At 33.9% G+C, this 22434-nt stretch overlaps 1 protein-coding gene and 1 long non-coding RNA gene across 8 annotated transcripts in view; one reads left to right on the top strand and one right to left on the bottom strand.

Annotated features, from left to right (window-relative positions):
- The window catches only part of LOC127539674 (uncharacterized), a 139267-nt gene that overhangs the window by 27503 nt on the left and 89330 nt on the right, over positions 1 to 22434 (bottom strand). The window lies entirely within an intron of this gene.
- The window catches only part of LCORL (ligand dependent nuclear receptor corepressor like), a 150841-nt gene that overhangs the window by 40008 nt on the left and 88399 nt on the right, over positions 1 to 22434 (top strand). For all 5 annotated transcript variants that reach the window (XM_051963936.1, XM_051963934.1, XM_051963933.1 and 2 more), the window contains exon 2: positions 14104 to 14169. In XM_051963936.1, the coding sequence (XP_051819896.1) occupies positions 14104 to 14169 (66 nt within the window). The remainder of the gene's footprint in view (positions 1 to 14103; positions 14170 to 22434) is intronic.

The raw sequence follows: 22434 nt of genomic DNA, 5'->3' as shown, positions 1-22434 counted from the left end.
AAGAAAACAGATAAATGCAACTAGAAACAATTATAAAAATTTTATAACGAAAGAAGGGATAACAATCAAAAAGAAGCAAAACATTGAATTATTTTTAAAAACTTGAGTTTAAATAATAAAGATTTCTTAAACTGTTAACCTAATCTGATATAAAAAGAGGAAGACAAAGTTGCCACTATCAAAAATGAAAAGGGAGAATTTATGAGATGAAAAAATAAAGGCAAAATTAGGAAAATCTGTCTTAACTTTATGCTAATTATGACCTGAATTAAATGGATAAATATTTACAATGGAAAATCCTTATTAACAGAATATGAAAAAGAGAATTTTAACTAAATCAGGAAAAGTTGGTGGGGGAGGGGGAAGAGAAAGAAATGGAGCAGGCCATAAATTAATTCCTAAAAGGAAAAAACTCCAAGAACATATGGCTTTGCAGACTCGTTTTATCATTCAGAGACCAGTTAATTCAGATATTAAAACTGGTTCTGCTGTAGCATAGCATATGCACTATACACTATGCAAAATTACACAATAAAAACCAAGGGTTTATGGGGGGAATGGGACTAAAGCATGACAATCAAAAAAATCCATCAGTAACATATTTAAAAGATTGGGAGATAGTAAGAATGGTAACACAATTTCATATATGTTTAGTGGTTAAGAAGTACATACATACTGCAATAAATAGTGAAGGCATCCACAGCATTGTACTGCTGTTTGGCTTATCCCCTGCTTTCCCCTAGGCCCAAAAGCTGGCTGTCAGAGCTTCCCACCAGTCAGGCCTTGGCCTGGAGGCCACAGTGGAAAGAGTGGTGATAGTGGTGATTTGGCCCAACCGTTTTCTATCCTTCGCTTCTTTGTACTAGAAAATATATATTAAATTTAAAAAAAATTTTTTTTTTTTACCTTGACAAAGATCTGAAGTTTTCTTGTGGAAATGGATGTAGAAAAGATGGAAGCTTGTGAATTATTGTGAAGTTTTACTGTTGCTCACAGAAGAAAGGCAGAAACAAACTTGAAATTTGAATTTTTTCCCAAACATATCAATCACATTGGAGCAACTAGTATTTTTGAAACAAGCATTATGACAGAACTGACTGTATGTTGTTCACAAAAAGAGGAAAAGGAGGCAACCTACCAATTCTTGTGTAGTGAATATATACTTGATAGGTAAATCAGGGCAAGTCAGAAGAAAGAAAATTATATCTCTTATCTATTGAATACTGATGTAAAATTTTCAAGTAAAATTGTAGCAGAGCATATCAAAAAAGGATGTTAGATTTCTACCAGGAATATAGGGTAGGCTTCTATATTAGTAAAACTACAAACATAATAGAATATATTGAGGCCGAAAAGACTTTTGACAAAGTATAATATTAATTTCAGTTTAAAATGTTTAAAGGGGCAGCTTGGTGGCTCAACGTCAGGAGGACCTGAGTTCAATTCTGGTCTCAGACATTTACTAGCTGTGTGACTTTGGGCAAGGCAGTTAACCCCAATTGCCTCAACCCTCTTCCCCCCCAAAAAAAAAAATTAAAAGAATAGAAAAAAATACACTTTTTTTTAATGGTGAGTAGTCACTAGCTGCAATCAAGAACCATCATTATATGTAATGGAGAGAAATTGAATGCCTTTTCAATATGATCAGAGGTCAAGCAAAGATGTCTATTAAATGAACCACTATTATTTAAGATTGCATTAAAAATTCTAACCATACTAATAAGACAAAAAAAAAAAATTGGGGCAACGAGGGGAAAAAAATCATGGTGGGTTTTTTGTTTATGGGGTATTTGGGGAGGTTGTGTTTTTTTGCCAATATGTTCTATTTAGAGAACCTTTGAGAGTCAGCTTCAAATTAACTGAAACTATAATTTCAGTAAAGTAGCAGAATAGAAAATAAACCCACACACATTTTCAACCTCTTTGTATATTACTAATGAAGCCCAGCAGGAAGCAATTAACATTTAAAGTAACCACAGAATATATTAAAACACTTAGGATCTACTTATAACTTACTAAAAAATTATGTGAATATAAATATGAAGCTTAATTTACAGGAGTAAAAGAAAAATAAATTTTCCACCAAAAGAATACACAGAATTAGGGGGGGAAACCCCAATTCATTTGGAGGAACAAAATGTCAAGAACATACAGGGAAATACTGAAGGGGAAAAAGCGGATTAGAAAGGGATCTGGCAGTACCAGATCTCAAACAATAATACAAAGCATTAATCATCAAAAGGATGTGGTACTAGTTTAAAAAACCCTAAGGGTTCCTTCAGTGGAACACATTAGGAACCCAGCATATGGACGCAAACAAGCATAGCATTTGATAAGCCCAAAGGTAGCTAATCTCTGAATCAACAATTCAGGATTTGACAAAAACTTCTTAGAAGACTTGAAAGCATCTAGTAGAAATTGGATGCTTGATTTTGATATACATTAGAGAAACAAGGAAGTATCTATATTACATATTTGGATAGGGGAAGAGTTTGTGACCAGACAATGTATAGGATCACTGAAGATAAAATGAGTAATTTTGATTATTTTTCTTTACACATTTTTAATTGTATGTAATGTGGTTAAGATTAAAAGGGTACAGTTAATGCAGGAGGGGAAATCTCTGCAACATATTTTCTATTCAGGGTCTCATTTCTAAAGCTGTATAAGGAAGTGATTCAAATGTAAAAATAAGAATATATACCCTAAAAACATGAGGTAGAGGGAGAGGAAGAAGGATATCCAAATGATACCGAAGTGAAAAAAAAAAAAAGGATTATTGAGACTTTATAAAATGCACAAAAGAAAACAAAGGAAAATTTAGTTAACAAACATCAGCAAAAACAGCTTTGAAAATTATGTGTAGGAGCAGCTATTTTGGCATCAGCTCTGGAATCAGGAGGATCCAACTTCAAGTGCTGCCCTCAGACATTAAATACTAACTCATGTGATCCTGGGCAACTCATTTAACTCCATTTGCCTCTACTAAAAAAAAAACTTATAAAAAGAAAAGAATCTTTAGAATTGTCATGTTCTTAAGTAGAGATATTTATTGATATGCCTTTGTGACTGCATTTTCAATTCTTCATTTTTTAATATGTTTTATATTTGGAAATGCTCGTCTTATTTGGTTTTTAAGTTAAGAATTAAAAAAAACTTAATTGGAAATTTTAAAAAAGCATAACACATTTTTTAAAATGCTCACATTATGACTTTGAGAAAATCAAAATCAGATCTGTTGTAAACTATCAGTAGCACATGATCTCCTACACCATGGAATACTCAAGTTTACCCAGTAAATATTGGAGTAAAGCAAAGATATCAGTTCTTTTTTGTATTATTTGATGTAATAATACAAATATTTTCAGTACTAATAAAGTAATAGAGCAAAACAGATAAGGAAGAGATTTTTAAAAATCTATGGCTTTTCTGATGACTTAAAAGTTTACTTATAAAATCCTAGAGAATTAGCAAAGATATTGAAATATTTATTAGCATTAGCAAAATTGTAGGCTATAAAATAGACCGATCATAGATATGTGCATATATAATAAATCAATAACATTTCTGCATAACAATAACAACCACAACAATAAAATTCAAGAGCAATAATAGAAAGGAGGAAAAGTCCCTTTGAAGATAGCTACAAAATGAATAAAATGTTTGTGAGTCATTCCTAAATTAATGGAGTAGAAATCTGGCCCTACTATCAGGAGATGCAATTTAATCATCACTGTTCACCTAATTTAAATTATAGTCTATAATATCTTTTTATTGGCCAGTTAATGAATATTCATAGGAAGTAAGACAGGGAACCCTTACTATACTTTTATTTCTGTGACTTCTTAATGGTGGGGAATTGACCTTGGAAGGCTTTGTCAGTGAAGTGCACATTCTAGTAGGTTTTCCCACATTTTAAAAAGGCTTCAAAAATGGGTCTTTCAATAGGCTGCTTTCTGGCTTACTATAGAAAGACAATTACAAGAAGTTTGATTACTAGAAGGTGAATTATTTTCCCTATTATTTTGCCTGACCGGGTACTAAGTTATGGAGAGATCGCAGTTTGCCAGTAAAGGGGTTTTGAATCAGTTCTTTGAAATATTTGAAATAAGAGAAAATAGTTTATAAGCCCTTGACCATAATATTTATGTATAGATACTTTTATCTATACATACCTCTCTCTCTAAAAATGTGTGTGTACACATACATTTATACTTGTTTACCTACGTATATATACATGCCTTTAAATTTGGTTTTTATCCAGTCATTTAAAAAGTGAATCCCTTCTACAAGATCCTGAGAAGTCGTTATGCAAGGTGGCAGCGCATTCTATTTTTAGACAGCTCCACTTATGTTGGGCCAAAATCAACCTCCCTCTAATTTGTACACATTGGTAACGGTCTCTCCGCTGGAAACACACTGGATGGTTATTTGTTTTTGTATGAAGCAGCCCATTGGATGTTTGAGAAGAAAGTCTCAGAATCTTGGAGTTGGAAGGGAATTCAAAACTTGAACCTATTTTTGAACCGGTATTCCTTGTGCAGTACTCCTGACGAGTGGTCATCCACTCATTGCTTGAAGGTGTCCAGAAATAGATCTCTCACTTTGTCAAGACAGCAGGAATTTATTACACACTTATGTGCCAGACACTGTGCTAAGTGATGGGAACACAAAAGAAAGGGAGGAATACTTGACCTCAAAGAGCTTAGATTTTAACATATTTTAACTAAATATATACAGATAACGGAGTGTGTTTGAGGTACTGCCAGAGGGAAAGGCCCCAACATGTGTAAAGACCAGAAAAAGTTTTCTCCAGAAGATTGAGCTAAGTTTGAGATAAATCTTGAAGAAAACCAGGAGAGCTTGGAGGAAGAGGAGATGGTAAAGCTACTCTAAAAGCATGGAGACATTTCTCAAGGCACCCAGCTGTTCTCCACTTTCAGATAGTTAAAATTGCTAAATTTTTTCTCATAGCAAGCTTAATTTGTTTTTCTACAACTTTACTATTCCTACACTTTCCATTTGGAGCCAAATAAAACAAATCTATATACTTTTCTACGTAGTTTGAAGACAGTTCTCATGAACTCTTCCCTTAAATCTTTTCTTTTTTAGGCTAAACATACCCAGCTTGCCGTTAGCTGGATTAATTTCATTTTGTTAAAATTCTTCCTAAAAATACCTAGAATTGAACACCTTATTCCAAATATCTGCCATTGGATAGGATGAGTACAGCTGTATTATCATACTTCTTAATTCTAGACACATTTTTCTTGATGCAGTAGTAAATATATGGTCAAAAAAGGACACTGAGTTATGTAAGAAAGCAAGAGATAATAAAAGGAGCTAAAGACTGTACTGATAAGCCTTTCCCTAGGTCTTTTCATATTTTGTGGCTTATTGGCAAATTGAGGAGATCCTCCAATGGAGATTTATGAAGAGAAGAATTGCATAGAATAAGACAGAATAACTGTAATCTTCCTGGTTTTTTTTTTTCCCTGTGTTTTAAACCACTAAATGTTTATTGATGGATCAAATAATAAAATTCTAATAAAACAGCAAGATGTAACTGAATTGTTTTCTGTACCGCAGATGGAAAAAAGATGAATTTTTAACTTATGTACTTTAAGTATACCAGTCACAAAGCCACAAAATTATCTTTCATATAATGATTGATACTTTCCTTTTATACATTTTCTATATCATCTGAGAGCAGTAAGCAAGTTGTACTTATAGACCCACATTCAGGAGTCCAATTTTTTTAGCTGGTACTGATTCAGGATAGGTTATCAAGGTATCTTCCCAAAGAATCACTTTTACGCCTCAAGTAGTCTTCCTTTATAAAGAGGCAGGCAGTGATGTCAGATAAGGCCAGATTGGGGCATATACAGAAATGAATCATACACAGTTAACACAGAGCAGCCTGATTCAGGGATATCTTAATTAAGCTGACTTTGGCAGAGAAGTTACTCTGGTTTTTCCAAGAGCCTACAAAAGCACTTCAGGATATGCTTGGATTCCTAAAGAATCATGCATGAAGAGTTAGAAAACTAATTACCCAGGTGACTAATTTTGCAATACATTAATTTCTTTGGGAATATAACATTAGTTCAGTATGAATCTCAGCAGAAACTTTTACAAATGTCAGTTAAAAAACAAGATACAGAAGTCAATTTTAAAATCTCTTGTTTTAGGATATTAGATATTTCCTTAATTGTCTGCTTGAATATTTTTAAATCCAGCATGTCTGAATCACGCTGCAGGTATCAATATGGGGAAATTAAGACACTAAATCTTGCTTTTCATGGAGTTATTAGTAATCTCACAGATTGCCAAAAGAGTCCTCCCATTGTTAACAGTGCTCAGAAGTTAATCATGCATATATTGGATTTAACATATATTTCTACCATGTTTAAATTTCACGATTGCAATGCCTCCATCCTGCAAGCCCTTCTCTGACCTTCTCCTGGGAAGGTGTTGGTTACCCAAAGGCTACTGGGAAGGAAGGTTCCCAGGGTTCTAGAGGAGGTCAAAGGAGCTAAAGGAAGTCCAACTACCCTTAAACTCCTGGCAGAGTGGAGAAGTCTTCACAAGTGGTTCCTCACTCCTTTCTCAGATTGCAGAGCAAAAGGGTGAAGGAGGCGGTGGGTTATTCTCTAGGGCCCTGCTTCTGATATCAGGTAGTTTTGTGTTCAAAGAAGGGATGGAAAAGTGCTTCAGGAGAAGGGGACCTCTAAAAAGAGAGGGAGTTAGGAACACCGTGGTCCCATTCTATTAGTATGGAAATCAGTGGCTCCTTTTCTCTTGTGCTTTTTCCCAAACTGTGACAAATTCTGTGAAGGATAAGGCACTCCCTTGGGTTATTGTCTTCAGTACTTCTTAGGTGCTCATCTGAAATATTTGCTCCAACTATCGTGTGTAGTATTTGTAGCAGTTCATATCTGAAATCTTATCATTTTTATCCAAGTCGCAGAATTAAAAAATAAAGTGCAGTTCATTGCTCCCCCAGTGGAATGGTTCTGGTCCATTCACAGCCTTGTTTTTCTCATCTTTAAAGGGTTAAAAATATGCCAGAGTTCTCATGAATCCATGAAAGTTTACCTGGCCTATCCCACAAGGAAGAAAGGAATGAGGATTCAGAATCTTACAGAAGGGATAGCAAACTCTGGGATATGCTGGATTTTTCCCATTTATGGCGTGGCACTCTCTTTTGTCCACGCTAGTGAATTAGCTATAGAGGTAGTTGGGTAATTAGACTTGGAAGAGAGAACTGGGGCCAGGGGAGGGAGGGAAGAACGTTGTGTGTCTCCTTCCCAATTTTATGTCCTCAGAGTGCCGGATAAATATGTCATCTCTGCCTTTTATACAAGTTGTTGATAAAATTGAACCCAATGTCATATAATATTTCACACCTAGCTATTGGTAAGTAATATATTTCTGTCAACTCATAGAGTCTGTTCATTCAGCCAAGTTTCTCTTATTTTCTAACTTATATTTCCCTACTTAGTTTACAAGGATCTCTTAAGAAGTTTTATTATATTTACCTTGGTAAAATTCAAGTATACCATTTCTGGTATATACTGGTATACTGGTACTGATAGAATTTGCCTGATCTACAAGTCTAGTCACTTTGCAGGGGGTGGGGTGGAGGGGAGAGTTTGGTGTTATCTGTGTCCTAATCAAAGTTCACATGTGATATAATAATCACTCAGAGTCTGAGGGTTAGAATAAACATTTCCTTTACCAAAAACATACTAAGAGCCTATGCCAGGGCCCCTTGAAAGTAATGTCAAGTAAAAGTCATTGTCAAGGAAATTAAAAGCTGTCAGCAAGCTAGACGGTTTCCCTTAGGTTTCAAGAGTTCCTGACAAAGCCCCAAAAATACTCTTGCTAACAAAGGCCAACAGTTGGGTATTGGATCAATCTACCTGAGGGCAAAGTTAATTCAGAATCTCCTATGCCTACACTTTAGCTTCTTTGCTTTCCATCACAGTTACTTCCCTCCTTTCCCAATTCTACCAGTATCTTGGATTCACATTTTGTTCCCAATAAACCCATCCTGATTTCTTAGAAATCACTGCTTCTTTTTCTAAATGCTGACAGAATAAAATAATACATACTAGTTTCATTACCAAACAAAAAGACTTGCTCTTTTTTTTTTTTTTTTTTTACAAAAAAAACTTAAGGAATGTTCTTTGTAGTATATACTATAGGTCTGAGAATCAAATTCAGAATTCTTCACAGACACATTGTTCTTTTTTGAAAGTTTCTTCCTAGTCATATCCACTAGTATTTTTTCAGTTTTTCTGATGTAGTTTCAACCATAAAATAATAGCAAGTGGCTGTTTTGTCCAATTCTTATTTAAATATTAGATCTGTCTTTAGTATACTTATGAGGTAGATAATATCTAAACTTTACCTAAAGACTTTCAATAGAGGAGGACTCATTCCTCTCAAAGGAGTTCATTTCCTATTTGAATAACGTTTAATTGTTTGTTTTCCCACTTGCCTCCATATCAGTCCTAAGTTTGTTTCTCCCCTCCTCCTCTCTCCCCTCTTTCTCTTCTTTTTACTTCTTTTTGATCCCTTTTCCCCTCTAACCTTCTTTCTCTGCTTTTATCTTTCTCTTTTTCCCTCTCATCTCTTGTTCCCTCTTTCTGTCCATTGGGCAAATTAATTCCAACCGTAATTTTTACCATTGTCTCACTATCTTCCCTTTTGAATGTTAAAAACTGATTTCTGATTACTCTTAAAATTGCCACTTTTTAGCATAGAATCTCTTCCATCTACATATTTGGCCAGGCCAACCTTTTTTCCTGACTGCATCCTTTTACGTGACATTTTCACATCCTTATACATGTAGCACATTAGGTACCGTGGTTTTCAAGAATCTGATTATAGTAGTTCTCCAGGCAATAATGAAAATAAGTTACTAGAGAAATATATTGGCAAGTCTTTGCCATTTTGCATCTGTTTGATGTCCATCATTCTAACATAGTTCAGTCTCAAGCCAAGAATTCTGAAAATTCATTTTTTACCTCTAACTTTTTGCCATTTCCTGAAGTGATGATTCTCATATTCCTTCCCTGTCTTTTTCTGTAAATGTTAGCCAATGTGCTTGAACTTTAAACTGTTGGCAAGAAGATAAGCCTTAATTAGCTGAGGCAATTTCCAAGCTTTTCTGGTTTTATTGTAGTTGTTTTTCTTTGGATAAACTCCTAGAGAAGGTTGAGGGAGGAAGGGGGTGTGAGGCTGGAGGGTGGGGGAGGATGTTCAATAATGTTACTTTTATCCATTTTCAAGTTTTCAGAGTAAAGAGACTTAAATATATTTGGGGATGTTGTAATTGCGCATCACAGAATAAATGTCCTCTTTTTCCTTTTTAATAATTTTGTCTTAATTTAGAAAGTTTTTTTTTTTCTTTGTAACTAATTGAAGGTTAGAATGCCAGAATTGAAGCAATTGTAGAGGCCATTTATCCCAACTGGTATATATGATTAAAAATCTTTTTATACTACCTGACTAAATAGTAAATCATCTTTAGTGCCATTGCCCTACAAGTTTTAAAACACTACATAAATAACAGTTGTAATCATTTTTCTGAGGAAGCCTAATTTCCTTTTTAATAATAACTCTAATTGTTTAGCTTAATAGTATTTATTTTTTCCAATTACATGTAAAGATAGTTTTCAATTTTTTCCCCCCTGAGGCAATTGGGATTAAGTGACTTGCCCAGGGTCACACAGCTAGGAAGTGTTAAGTGTCTGAGGTCAGGATTGAACTCAGGTCCTCCTGACTTCAGGGATGGTACTCTACCCACTTTGCCACCTAACTGCCCCTCAACATTTTTTTTTTTGTAAGATTTGGGTTCTAAATTTTTCTCCCTCCTGCCCTCTTTTTGGCCCTCCCCAAGACAACAAGTAGTCTGATATAGGTCACACATGTTCAGTCACATTAAACATATTTTCATATTAGGTTGTGAAAGAAAAATCAGAACAAAAGAAAAAAAACATGAGGAAGAAACATTTTTTTCCCTACCTGTACTCAGACTTCATGGATGTAAATGGCATTTTTCATCACAAGTCTCTTGGAAGTGTCCTATATTGCAGAGAATATCTCTAATTCAATTAATTAATTAACTAATTAATTAAAAGGTTTTCCATTCAGGAAAGTTAAATTTGCAACTTCATCTCCACCCCTCCATTTCTGCACTCTGGACCACATCAGAAATTATCATTGTTAGAATTTTTCCGGGCAAATGTAATGTCTTTTTTATAGGCTTATAATAAGCCTTTGAAATACTTGACCAATTACATTCAATCTTAAGTCTTCTATTCTTCATTCTAAACATCTCCTACTTCTTTTAGTCTAGCTCAAGACTTTCATTGGTCCAACTTTTTTGGTATCCTTCCTAAAATGTAGAGCCCAGAACTGAATACAGTGCTCCAGGTATGGTGTGGCCAGGGTACTTAGACAGCGGGACCTTATCATCTCATTTCTAGAGGTTTTGCCTCTCGGTTCAGGCTATGAAAACTCGCGGATATATTTTGGACAGATTGCTTATTAAATGTATTTTATTAGATTCATTCCAATGTCCTACTTTGTTGAAGTCACTTTGCATCATGACTGTAATCTTTGTTATCTTTGCCTCATAACTCATATCTATTTGCTAGATTAGCATATTTGAACCTTTTAAATTTGTCACTGATAAAAAGCAGAATTAACCTAGTGAATTTTTTTTCTCTCTGCCCAGATCTTCCATTTCTGTAAGTTGAATATATGGAGGCTCTTCCTGTTCTTTGGATAATGAGTAAATAAGTTAAAGCTCCTTGTTTCTTAGCTTCTTCCCATCCCTTTCACAAATTATCCATCTTTGCCATATGGTAGAGACAGAGCAAAAATGGTAAGGAGGACCTGAGTTGAAAGTTCACTGTCCTGTTTACTTTAAAGTATGAACTTTAACCATTCAGCCTTTCAGAACGTGTTTCCTTATCTATGAAATGAAGGTATTGGGCCAAATGACTTAAAATTAGCCTTCCATTCCTGAATCTGTGAGCCCATGACTCCTTCCTGCTATGTTCTTCTCTCATAGGTAGCTAGGTAGGTGATCAGTGTAGTGTAGTGTAGTGGCTAAAACATTGGAGGAAGATCTTTTAGGCAAGTCATTTAACTTCTTTGACCCTCAGGTTTCCTCATACTTAAAATTGGGATAATAATAGTACCTACTTTATAGGAGTGTTATAAGGAAGAGTTGAGGTAATATGTACTATGTGCTTTGCAAACTAAGTGCTATTTAAATTTGAGCTCCTTCACAAGCTGTCTCAAAATTATATTTTTATAATTACTGTCTTGGACCAGAGTTGTTTCCTTTTGCCTCTTCCTTAACATTTCTTCTCTTCCCCCACCACAATCCATATATAATATAATACTGAACTATTAATAGCACTTTCAGTTGACTAAAAATCATGATTATTATAATCCCTTTTTCTCTTGCTATACCTAGCAGTATTCATTTATTCATATGCAGAGAGAGAGGGAAGGATTGTGGTTTGGTTGAGCATTGGGTTGTTTTTGTATTTTTTTTAAACCTATATGCCTAAATATTAAGGGATTGTGATAGAAGAGGTCAGGATAGGATTGGTCATAAAAGACAGCCTTGAAGAACATGAGATTTGAGGTGAATTTGGAACAGATAATGTGTGGTTTGGTGTATTTGACATATCCTACATGAACTTTCCAAATCACTTAAGACTTGAATTAGGTACAAAAGACAAGAAAGAAAGGTATATGAGGGTATACCGAAAGAGCTCAGATCAATTCTTCCATGTATGTGTATAACGTATAATTAGAAACGACTCATCCTCCTGGGATTAGCTATGTTACTTAATTTAAGCAGATGGAGATGAAATTCTTTGACACTTTTGTTTATGGTTCATAGTAAAACCTGTAAAAAAAAAAAAAAGATGAGCTATTCATTTTTTCTGCTTCTTTACTGAAATTTGAGGTGATGATATGATTTTTTTTTTTTTTTTTGGCATCTTAAGCTTGGCAATTTGAGGTTTTTAACTTAGAGGAAACTTTGGCCCACTCCTTCTACTCAGCTCATATGAATTGCCAGAATATCTGGTAGAACCACATAAAAATTTAGATAAATATTTATGATGTAACATTTATGCAGGGTTCTTCTCAGATAACAAAAATTTAATATATTCTAATACTAAATAACACTGTGTATTGGAACTATGTGAGGGTAGTATTTATTTTTTAGTGATCCGTCATATTTTTCTATTAGCTTAAATAATTTAATTGGTTGCGTATCTATATATTTCTTTGACATTGGGTTTATCTATGAATTATGAACTTGTGAACTTGAGCTTTTTGAAGAAAAGCACTTTATTTGGCTTTTAACATGTGATATATATTTTTAGGGTTAAGTTTTTGATTGATGCCCTACCTGTATTATTTTACTTCCCTTTCTATTTGTCCCCTACATCAGAGTATGTTAACTTACAGGTTACCTCTATGACTTATAGATTGATTGATTGCAGAAGATTAGGCTTGTAATTATATTCCAGAATTAGACTGGAAACCATTCTATACCTTCAAGGAAATTCTATTTTAGTGAGAAATTGAGGGTGATGAACTAGTTATTCTTTTCTGTCTTCTCTCCTTGGTCTTAAAACAACCAAGGATTTATTAGCACTTAAATTCAATGTGTTATTATGTATGTACAATATATTATAACAGGCTCTGAATTGTCTTATCCCATGTTATCACAGAAGGAATCTCAGGTGATGATTTTACTGTCCTGGCTAAGTAGATTTATAAGCCAAATTCCTACCCAATTCAGAAGTCCCTTTTGAACACTTGACACTTTGCTCATCTAGTCCCTCCTTGAATACTTACTTATGGGGCAGCCTGAATTAGAAAATTATAATTTAATTGTGTAAAACCAGCATCCTTGTAACTTTCTTATTCATTGGTATTCCTTTTTTTTTCCCCTGAAAATAACACTGAACAAATCTTTTTCTTCATTTATGTGGCAGCTAATCAGAAATTAAAGAATAGTTTATTTTATTTTTTTGTTTTATCTTCTCTTTTTTAACTTAAAAACCCCATTTCCTTCAGTTATTCTTCCATGTATTTATTGTTGGAGATCCCTCATCATCCTGATTTTGTCACCTTTGAATATGCAGTTTAGTTGTTTCCCTGTTGCTGTTTCATGGTTTGGTCCATAGAAAAATGTAATCAGCTCATAAACTTGGAATAAAACCTATAAACTTAAACTGATTTTTATTCCTGAGTTCTATTTTTCCTATTACCAGCTCTCTGTTCTCCACTTACCAGTTCCAAATTGCTCACCTTGAGCCACTAAGAGTTGCTATGTTAAAATTACCAAGAATGGAAGAAAATGCCGAAAGGAATTTAGATATCTTGCATTGTCCATGGTAATGTAGTCTGAGATGGCAAAGCTCAAGTGAAACGAACTCTGTGCAATAATAACTTAGAACATATATTACACTTAATGCTCCTTGTTGAAAAATCGAATAATTGCTAAATTCCCAGCTTAAGAGTATTTGCTAGATTCCCAGCTTCAGCATATTATCTAAGTATGACATTTTACTCTAAGGCTTTTATTGTCCAGGAATAAGTGAAACCTGTTTGAATTCCCAACTTTTTTTTTTTTTTTTTTTTTTAAGTCATAGATCCTCCTCTTGGCATTCTGGTGAATGAAATCTGTGTTCTTTAAAATAATTAAAGGAAATTTAAATTTTACTGAGATATTAGTGAAAATAGGGATGTAATTTTTTTCTCATCCAATTTCATAGAATCCCTGGAGTTCAAGGATTCCAGTTTAAGAACCCCTGGGATAGCCAGAAAGCATATAGTAGCATGGGTTATGAGGTGATTTAGTAAATTGTGAGTAGTTACAAATCAATTCCAATAAAAGAATAAGTCACATTCTGTGCTAAACTGTAGCTGTTTCATTATTTTCCATACTTAAAAAAAAATCCTTGGTGGCTGTGTGTGTGTGTGTGTGTGTGTGTGTGTGAATTAAATATTTCTAGCAGTTAATGTCCTCTTTTTTTTCTCTTAAAAAAATAGGTTTTGAAAGTATTTTAGAAGGGCTTTATGGACCAAGGCTACGAAGAGACCTCAGTTTATTTGAAGGTAACATTTTTTTCCTTCATTCCTTTTAATATTTCTAATTTAAGTAACATAAATAAAATGCATTTAGCTTTTCTTTTTCCATATGTCATTTTCCCATTGTGATTTGTTTCTCATTTTACTATATTACAGAATTGGGCAGAACAAAATGGAAACTTGTTCTTAAGTTGTATGTTAATTAAATTTAATCAACTTCTTTTAAGTAGCTGACTTTAAGAGAGAATTTTAATTTCTGAATTTGACTTTTTCCTTTTCCTTTTTGTATTTTTTCCCCCTGGGCATAGAAGTTTATTCCATTAATTAATAATGGATTAAAGTTTTAGAAGTTATCTAAATTCATAATATCTTCATATAACTACTCTTCAAGTCTGTTTATAAAAGTGTGCTCTATATCAGAATAAAGATCTCCATCTTAAAAGCTTTATGTTTGTAGAAAGAGCATTTACTTAATTGTTCTATTGTTATTCTCCCCTTAATTCAGTTATGTAATCTTAAATTCAATTTTTAAACATTTTTTCAACTTTATTTTTCCTTACCTGCCACATCTCAGCAGGATATTAAAAGAAATATTTAAGTTCTATCTCTTTGTGAGAAAGAATTGATGTAAAACGTTTTTATTGTTTGAGATTAGTGTTGTGACCAATGTTCTTTACTTTTTAAAGTGTTCTTTCCTTTTTTAACTAGAATTCACCTTTAGCTTTATTTAGTAAAAAGATATATTATGTTACACTATCACAGAGAAGATATTCAGAAACTCTTCGTTGCATCCTAATTTATGACCTTATCTTTCCGAATTTTAAAAAATACTGTTAATGCAAAGGAGTTGTAAATGAAGTGTTTCCATATAAATGGCTGCTTCAATTAGAGTTTGACTTTTCTGAATTGTTAAGTCTGATTTTCCAAAGAATAACTTGTGATCTTCAAGCAATAAATAACAGAAAATTTGGTTGACTAATAACCTTTGAATAATAGATTGTTTACTGGAGAGAGGGTTTTTGTTGGTGTTGTTTTTAAATAAGGATTTTAAGTATTCCTACTTTGGGCATAGGATCATATATCTTAAGTTGGAAGGGTCTCTCCAGGGATCATCTAGTCCTATTCCCTCATTTGAAGATGGAGAAATTGAGTGTCAGTAGGTTTAAGTGACTTGCCCAAGCTCACAGGGGAGGGATTAGTGAGCTTCCTCTCTCTCTAGGGCCCATCCCCAGCATTCCTGAATCAGTAGCCTCAAAACTGGTTCCAATATGGGCAGTGTATTTTCCTGTCTTTTTCTTACCATTTCAATTTTTTATCAAGTTTTTTTTAGCGGCATTTATTTACACACACACACACACATGCACACATATATATATGTATATATGTATAAAATGTACTCCCTTTCCACTAATCTCCCTCCCCCCCCCCCCAGAAAAAAAGAAAGAAAGAAAGAAAGAAAGAAACCTGGAGGCAATCTAAATGCCCAACAAGGGGCAGTGATTGAATCAGTTGTAATAAAGATAGTGTAAAAAAACAAAACCAAGAAAACTTGTTTGCTTGAACCTTTGACTTCATTGATCGCAGGGATTTCTGATGAAGAAAATCTAATCTACATTGGTCAAGGCAAAACTCTTTTATAATTTGTAATCTGAGAGAATTACCTAGAACAAGACATTAAATGGCTCACTCAGGGTCACAATGGAACTTGATCCCAGATCTTCTTGACCCCAATTCGAGCTGTACGATCTCTGTGCCAAACACATTTTACAATTCAATACTGAGTTAATTTGATAAACTAATCAAAATTGATAAATGTGAATAGTATAAGAAAATATGACAAACTCATTAAGAAATAACATAAATCAATAACAAGCTAGTACCAAAAACACAGTATTCTCTTTCTATGCCCATATAAATGGAAGTCAATAAAAATGGCTGGATAAATGATGAATTCTAGGGAAGCTTTAGAGGAATGATTGAACATTTTATGGTTTACATTATTCATTTGTTTAAATGTAAATAGTTAGAACATAGTTAAATGATGACATAATCCTCTCCCCAAGGGTAGCAAATGGCAAAGGAAAGTTAATTTGGAATCAAAGGCCTTGGGACTAGTTTCCTCACCTCTAAAATGAGGGGGATGGACTAGATTTCTCAGGACCCTTGGACATCTGAAGTCCTATGATTTTTTTTCCCCTTTTCTCTCTCATTATCACTTAAATTCTCTTCCCATTTGTTATTTTGAAAGACCCTAATTGTGATCAAAAATAATAATGTACAATATATCTCAGTTAAGAAAAAAATGTCTTTAAGTTTCAAGGTAAAATCGGACAGAGTAAAAGCATTAACTACCATCAACCTCTAAAACTGTTGAAAGTATTTTAAAATACCTGAGAAATGTAATCACATGTGTGTGTGTGTGTGTGTGTGTGTGTGTGTGTGTGTGTGTACCAGCATTCATATTGAGGGGGAAACTATTTAACTTTCTTTAAAACATGATTTCATTCTTTTCATTTCTATATACCATTTGTTACATTTGCATTAAGTAGTCCTCTTTTGTAGGCAACCTTGGAACCTAGTCACCCTTTATAACATTGTTTCCATTGAAAAATGTGTTCCAGATTCCAAACAAAGGGTTTACCAAAAAAAAAAAAAAAAAATCTGTTTTAAATTTGGGACTTTTCTGTAGTACATGGGACAAACTTGTTGCTGAATTGAGTCCCTCTGAAAAGTGTCTTTGGGTTTTAACCCTTTAACCTAAGATACAGATTTTTCTTTTATTATTATAAAAGTTTATCCTCTTCACAAACACCCCATTTCAACTTTTCCTCATCTTATTTGTTCTCATTTATAGCCTTTCTTCTTTCATTTGTGAATAGTATGAACTCTCCATTAGAATCTGGGTGATTCTCAAAAGATCTTTTGCATTTTCATGAAAAGGAATTTTCAACATGGTGCTAGACTTAGAAAACCCTCTAAAGTAAATTTTGATCTAATTCTTTTCACACAGAGGCCCACAAATTCCCCAGATTTCACAAAGTAATTTTAATCATTCAGCAGGCTTGTTATTAAGCAACTGCTTTGTGCTTAGCACGTGTGCTGAGGATACAAAGATAAAAATGAAACTGCCCTTGTCCTTGGTACACTTACATTCTGTTTGCGGAAATGGCTTTTATGCATTTAAGTAAATGTAAAATGTATAAATATAATTGGGAAGGATTGCCTTAACTGAGCTTAAAGAAGGCACCTCCCTCCTAATTGTGTGACCCTCAGGAGTTCACTTACTGTAAAGCCCGAGTTAGCACCTTGGATACCTTAGAATCAGCCGGAGTCCAGATAAACAAAAATCCTCGGTCTTTATTCTTGGTCTTTAGGGGTAGAAGTGAATTGGATGGACGCAGGATTTCCACAAACTCCTTCTTCCTCATCTACTGCAAAAGTGACTCTGACCTGTCTTACTCCACCCATTAATCCTTCCCACAAATCTCTGTATACACCAAAAGATTGAACCAGCACAGAATAGTGGGAAGGGCCATTTTCCAAGCATATGTTAATAGAGTATTGTCCAATCAGTAATTAGCCTTAAGTGCTCAGTTATCCCACCTCAGTGCATCAACTCAGAATTTCAGCCCTTTACAGCTTACCCTTGTTCACCTCTGTTTCCTCATCTGTGAAGAGTCAGAGAAAGAAATAGTAAATCATTCCAGTATTTTTGCCAAGTCAATCCCAAATAGGATCAAGAGGAGCCATAGAGGACTGAACAGCTGAATAACAACTTAAATAAAGGGGAAAAGTATTATAAGCTTTTCTTTTCCATCTGCTGCTTATTAATCTTCCAACTGTTTGTTGCTTTATTTTAAAAATGAATGAATTACTCTTAGTTTAATCCGAAAAGTTTAGACTGTTAAAACTATGGTGTTAGAAAGAACGAGACCAGGTTTTATTCAGGTTGACAAGAGTAACAATGGATAAAGACATAGAAGTACTCAGTACTCTTTAATCTTGTATTATAAGAAATAACACTTTAGAATTTAGGATGTTCTTGCCTTATAAGAATCTCATGAAGGTTCATCTTTTGAAAGATGAAAAAATTGGGGCAGTTAGGTGGCGCAATGGATAGAGCCCTGAAGTCAGCCAGGAGGACCTAAGTTCAAATCTGGCCTCAGACACAACACTCCCTAGCTGTGTGACCCTGGGCAAGTCACTTAACCAATTGCCTCGGGGAAAAGATAAAAAAAAACTGAGGAACACTTAATTGTCCTGAGTCATAAAGTTTTTGTTTTTATAAATTTGATATCAGATTTCAGTGTCAAAACTAAATTGAACAAGAGCCATCTATACTAATAATTGTAATACTTTCAGATTTTTGAAATGCTATTTTCTTTTTAGAGGAGTCAAGCAAGGGTAAAATAGGTAGTGTACTAAGGCATTCTGGCTTTCATACATAGGTTTAGCCATATGTTTTTATTACTTATTTCATTTTTACAAATTATTAATAGTCTCAGTATTGTTAATAGGACTGAAAATTACTGCTGTTCATTAACTCTATTAATGTTCAGTGTTCTGACATTTTTCCCCTAAGAAAATCTGTAAGCTGAAATTCAGTTTGCTAAAAGAATTCAGTCCATTGAATAGTCACCACAACTAAGTGTTCTTAGTTTATTCATTTAGGCAGTTTGGACAATTTACATAGCCAAATCAATGCCTAATAAATTAGCACTTCAGTTTACTGTCAGCAGTAAAACAGAAAACCTTTTATTGAGCACCTACTGTGTTCTAGGAACTGGAGATACAACAAAGCTCTTGAGGTATTGACATTGACTGGCACATCATGGACATTTAATAAAACTTTATTGACTATTATTGACTTTCTGTCAAGGGAAACATGATGTGGATTTTTTGTATACAAAATAAATAGAAAAGAAATTCAAGAAAATTGGGGATCAGGAAAGGCATAATCATGTAAAAAGTAATGCTTAAACTGTGTATTTTTAAAAGTGAGAAATTCCGAGAGGTGGAAGTGAGGTGAGAGAAGATAGAATGTCATGTGAAAGGAACAGAGGAAAAAACCGGTTTGGCTGAACTAGAGAGAGTCGAGTTTGAAAAATATGGACAGACTTGGTTGGACCTAAAGAGGATGAGGTTACTATCCAAATTCAGAGAAACAGGACAGACAAATGTGTTGTACAACTTTACCTAGCTAGATGTGTATGAGTATATTTGTGTATGTGTGTGTGCATGTGGATATAGCTCTACCCATATGCTTAATTGTAGCCTGCTTGGAAAAGGGAGTAAAAATAAAGTAAAAAGTGCACAGCAGAGGACAAAAAAAAACCTACAAAAAAGCAAGATAAGTTGTGAATGCAATGTGTAGTAGTAAAAAGGCATTTTTTTGAAATGAAAACTTGTTACCTATTTTGAATCCTCTCACGTTCTTTCTTGCTATGCACTTGAGAATGTTTTTCTTCTTCTTCTGTTTTGTATATGTTTTAAACAAATTTTTTAAAAAAAAATTTATAATGGCAATAGGAAGCCACTGGTGTTTGTTGATTCCGAACAGGAGAATGTCTACCAGCTGTGTAGAGGAAGAATCAAAGGAGGAGACAAAATAGGAGAACAGTGAAGTTTTAACAACAGATTTTTTGTTTGTTTGACTTTTTTTTAAGCAATTGAAGCTATGATTTCACTAGTGGAGGAAACTTTTTGTCCACTAATGCAGAATGACAGTGTTGCCTTGAACAGAGACGTAACATTTTTAGGACGGGAAAAAAAGTTTGAAGTACTTAAAACAGGGTCTTCCTGATTTCAAGAACTCCACAACAGCAGTGTTCCCTTTTTAAAAAGGCGAAATGGCTAAGGTCAAGAAAGACCACAGTTGTATTTGACAAGTGCAGTTAGACTATCTCTCATAATTATAAGGTTCTCTTTCTACTTGGTAATGGAGTTTGGAAACAGATGTTTTCTAGCAAATTTCTTCAGACCCTAAATATCACACTAATAAAAGACAAATATTAATGTAGTTGGAGGATCAGAGAATTAGGTTTAACAGGAAAAGGAACTTCAAAGTTCATTTTATTTATCAGTGACAACGCCACAGCCCAGAGAGGCTAAATGAGCTGCTGCCCACATTCAGTTAGGCAAAGTCGAGATTTGAACTTCTTTCCCACAACTGTGGATCTAGGCCTCTTGCTGCTAGACCACCTTCCATTTGCTTTTACCACCCAAGAGACCTGGGGGGAAAAGAAGGGAGAGAAGGAATGGTATAACTAAGCTGACACAGTCCTTATCATGTCTCCTATCTGTAAAGGATGATGGGATGGATCTGCTCTAGTGGTTTCACACATACCTGTAGAACAAGAGACCTATCCATATCATTGTCCCCCGGTTTGAACCAGAACTAAATTATTCTGTCTCCTCCCAACTACTTGTTAGTATTCTCTTCCTCCTCAGATTTTCATAATTAGTTATCTGCATGACTGCTATTTATTTCTACCAAGCAAATGTAACTCCTCCAGCAAGGACTTTTTTTACTTTATATTTGTGTATCCCATTAATGATTGAAATATTTTGTACATAGTAGGTGCTTACTTAATGCTTGCAGAATTTAATTGAAAATGCATAGCTAGGAATTTTTTTTTAAGAAAATGTTTGACTAGGATGGAATCCAATATTTACTTCAAACAAACAGGCTTTAATAAGGGACAGCTGGTCAGCCACCAACTATAGCACACTATTTAGTACAGCATGGCAGGAAGGGTCCTATTGAAGTATATTCTATTGCTTTCCTAGATCTAGTTTTGCAATTGTTTACTTAGCAATAAACGCTCCTAGTTCAAATTAGCTGATAATAACATGCCATGGGTATCTTGTTCTACAGTTGTGGTGATAGAATATAGGAGATATATTCTATCATCATTTATAAATATGGGCCTTAAAAATTACTGTATAGGGGCAGTTAAGTGGCGCAAAATAGATAGAGCACCAGCCCTGAAGTCAGGAGGACCTGAGTTCAAATCTGGTCTCAGACACTTAACACTTCCTAGATATGTGACCCTGGGCAAGTCACTTAACCCCAATTGCCTCAGCAAAAAAAAAAAAAAAAAAAAAAAATACTGTATAGCCTCAGTAACTATTGAATAAAAAGAATTATTCGATATTAATTTTAAAAATCAAGATGAAATTAATGAAATATAGTCAGTCAGCTGGTGCTGGGAATTTGACGAAACTCATTTATTTTGGTCTTTTAAAACATATTCTTTGCAAAACTTAGAGAAATAAACAAAAACTGTGTTCTTGTAAATTATAACAGCTATTTTGAAAACTTCATTCAAAATGTGTGATGGTTCTTGCTTTAAAACTCTGCCAAAGCAAAACTGAACATGTATAGGGTTGTAAGAGGTGAGGGATTGCATACAAACTGTTAAGCAAAATCACCCTTCAGAATTTTGATTTAATTTGTTGGTTTATTTATTTACATTTATTTATTGCTTATTGGTATTTTTATAGCTCTGATCAAGTTAGATCAGTCCACCTTCAGTAAGAATTCATGATTAGTATTTCAATCAAGTTGTCTATTTGATAGTAGGTTATTTCCTTCAGTGTTACAGATCCTGTACCGTTCTTATGTTTCCATACAAAAATTCTAACTCATCTAATGTCACCTTTTAAATCTTTTTAATATATTGTGGGTATTAGTTAAACATTTGGTCTGTCCATTCTCCCTTATTCTTATAACACAAAACCTAGCTAACCTTTTCAGATCAGTTTATGGAGTTTTTAACAGTTTAGTTTTAGCAAGTATTTCTTAAAATAGTATCTACTGTATATGCTGGGCCCCATGAACTCAACTGGGAATAGACACAAAGGCAAAAACAAAACACTCCATTCAGGGAGAATTTCATTATATTGTGGTAAAATAACATATATCCAAGTGAATAAATACAAACTGTGTACATATATATATACATACGTATGTGTGTATATATGTGTGTATATACATACACAAAAAAATACTTCATGAAGAGCTAGGAGGAATACAAAATAAATTATACTGATTCATAATTAAGTACTGAAAAAAACCCCAGAATTCAGAAAATTATCTCAGCTAGTTATCCGAGTTGTACTATATTTAATTTTTAAAATTATTTCTGTCTAGAATTTGCTTCTTAGGATTATATCGGGCATTTCACAAACATATAACTTCTACTAGTGGATTTTTGATAAAAATACTATGTAATATAGTAACTGCCCATATTAACATAATTTTTCAGTTAATAATAAATAATTGAAAAT

This window comes from Antechinus flavipes, chromosome 6 (genome assembly GCF_016432865.1).
Source record: "Antechinus flavipes isolate AdamAnt ecotype Samford, QLD, Australia chromosome 6, AdamAnt_v2, whole genome shotgun sequence".
NCBI lineage: Eukaryota > Metazoa > Chordata > Mammalia > Dasyuromorphia > Dasyuridae > Antechinus > Antechinus flavipes.
Note: the sequence above shows the minus strand (reverse complement) of the source record. Positions and strands in the feature narration are given on the sequence as shown.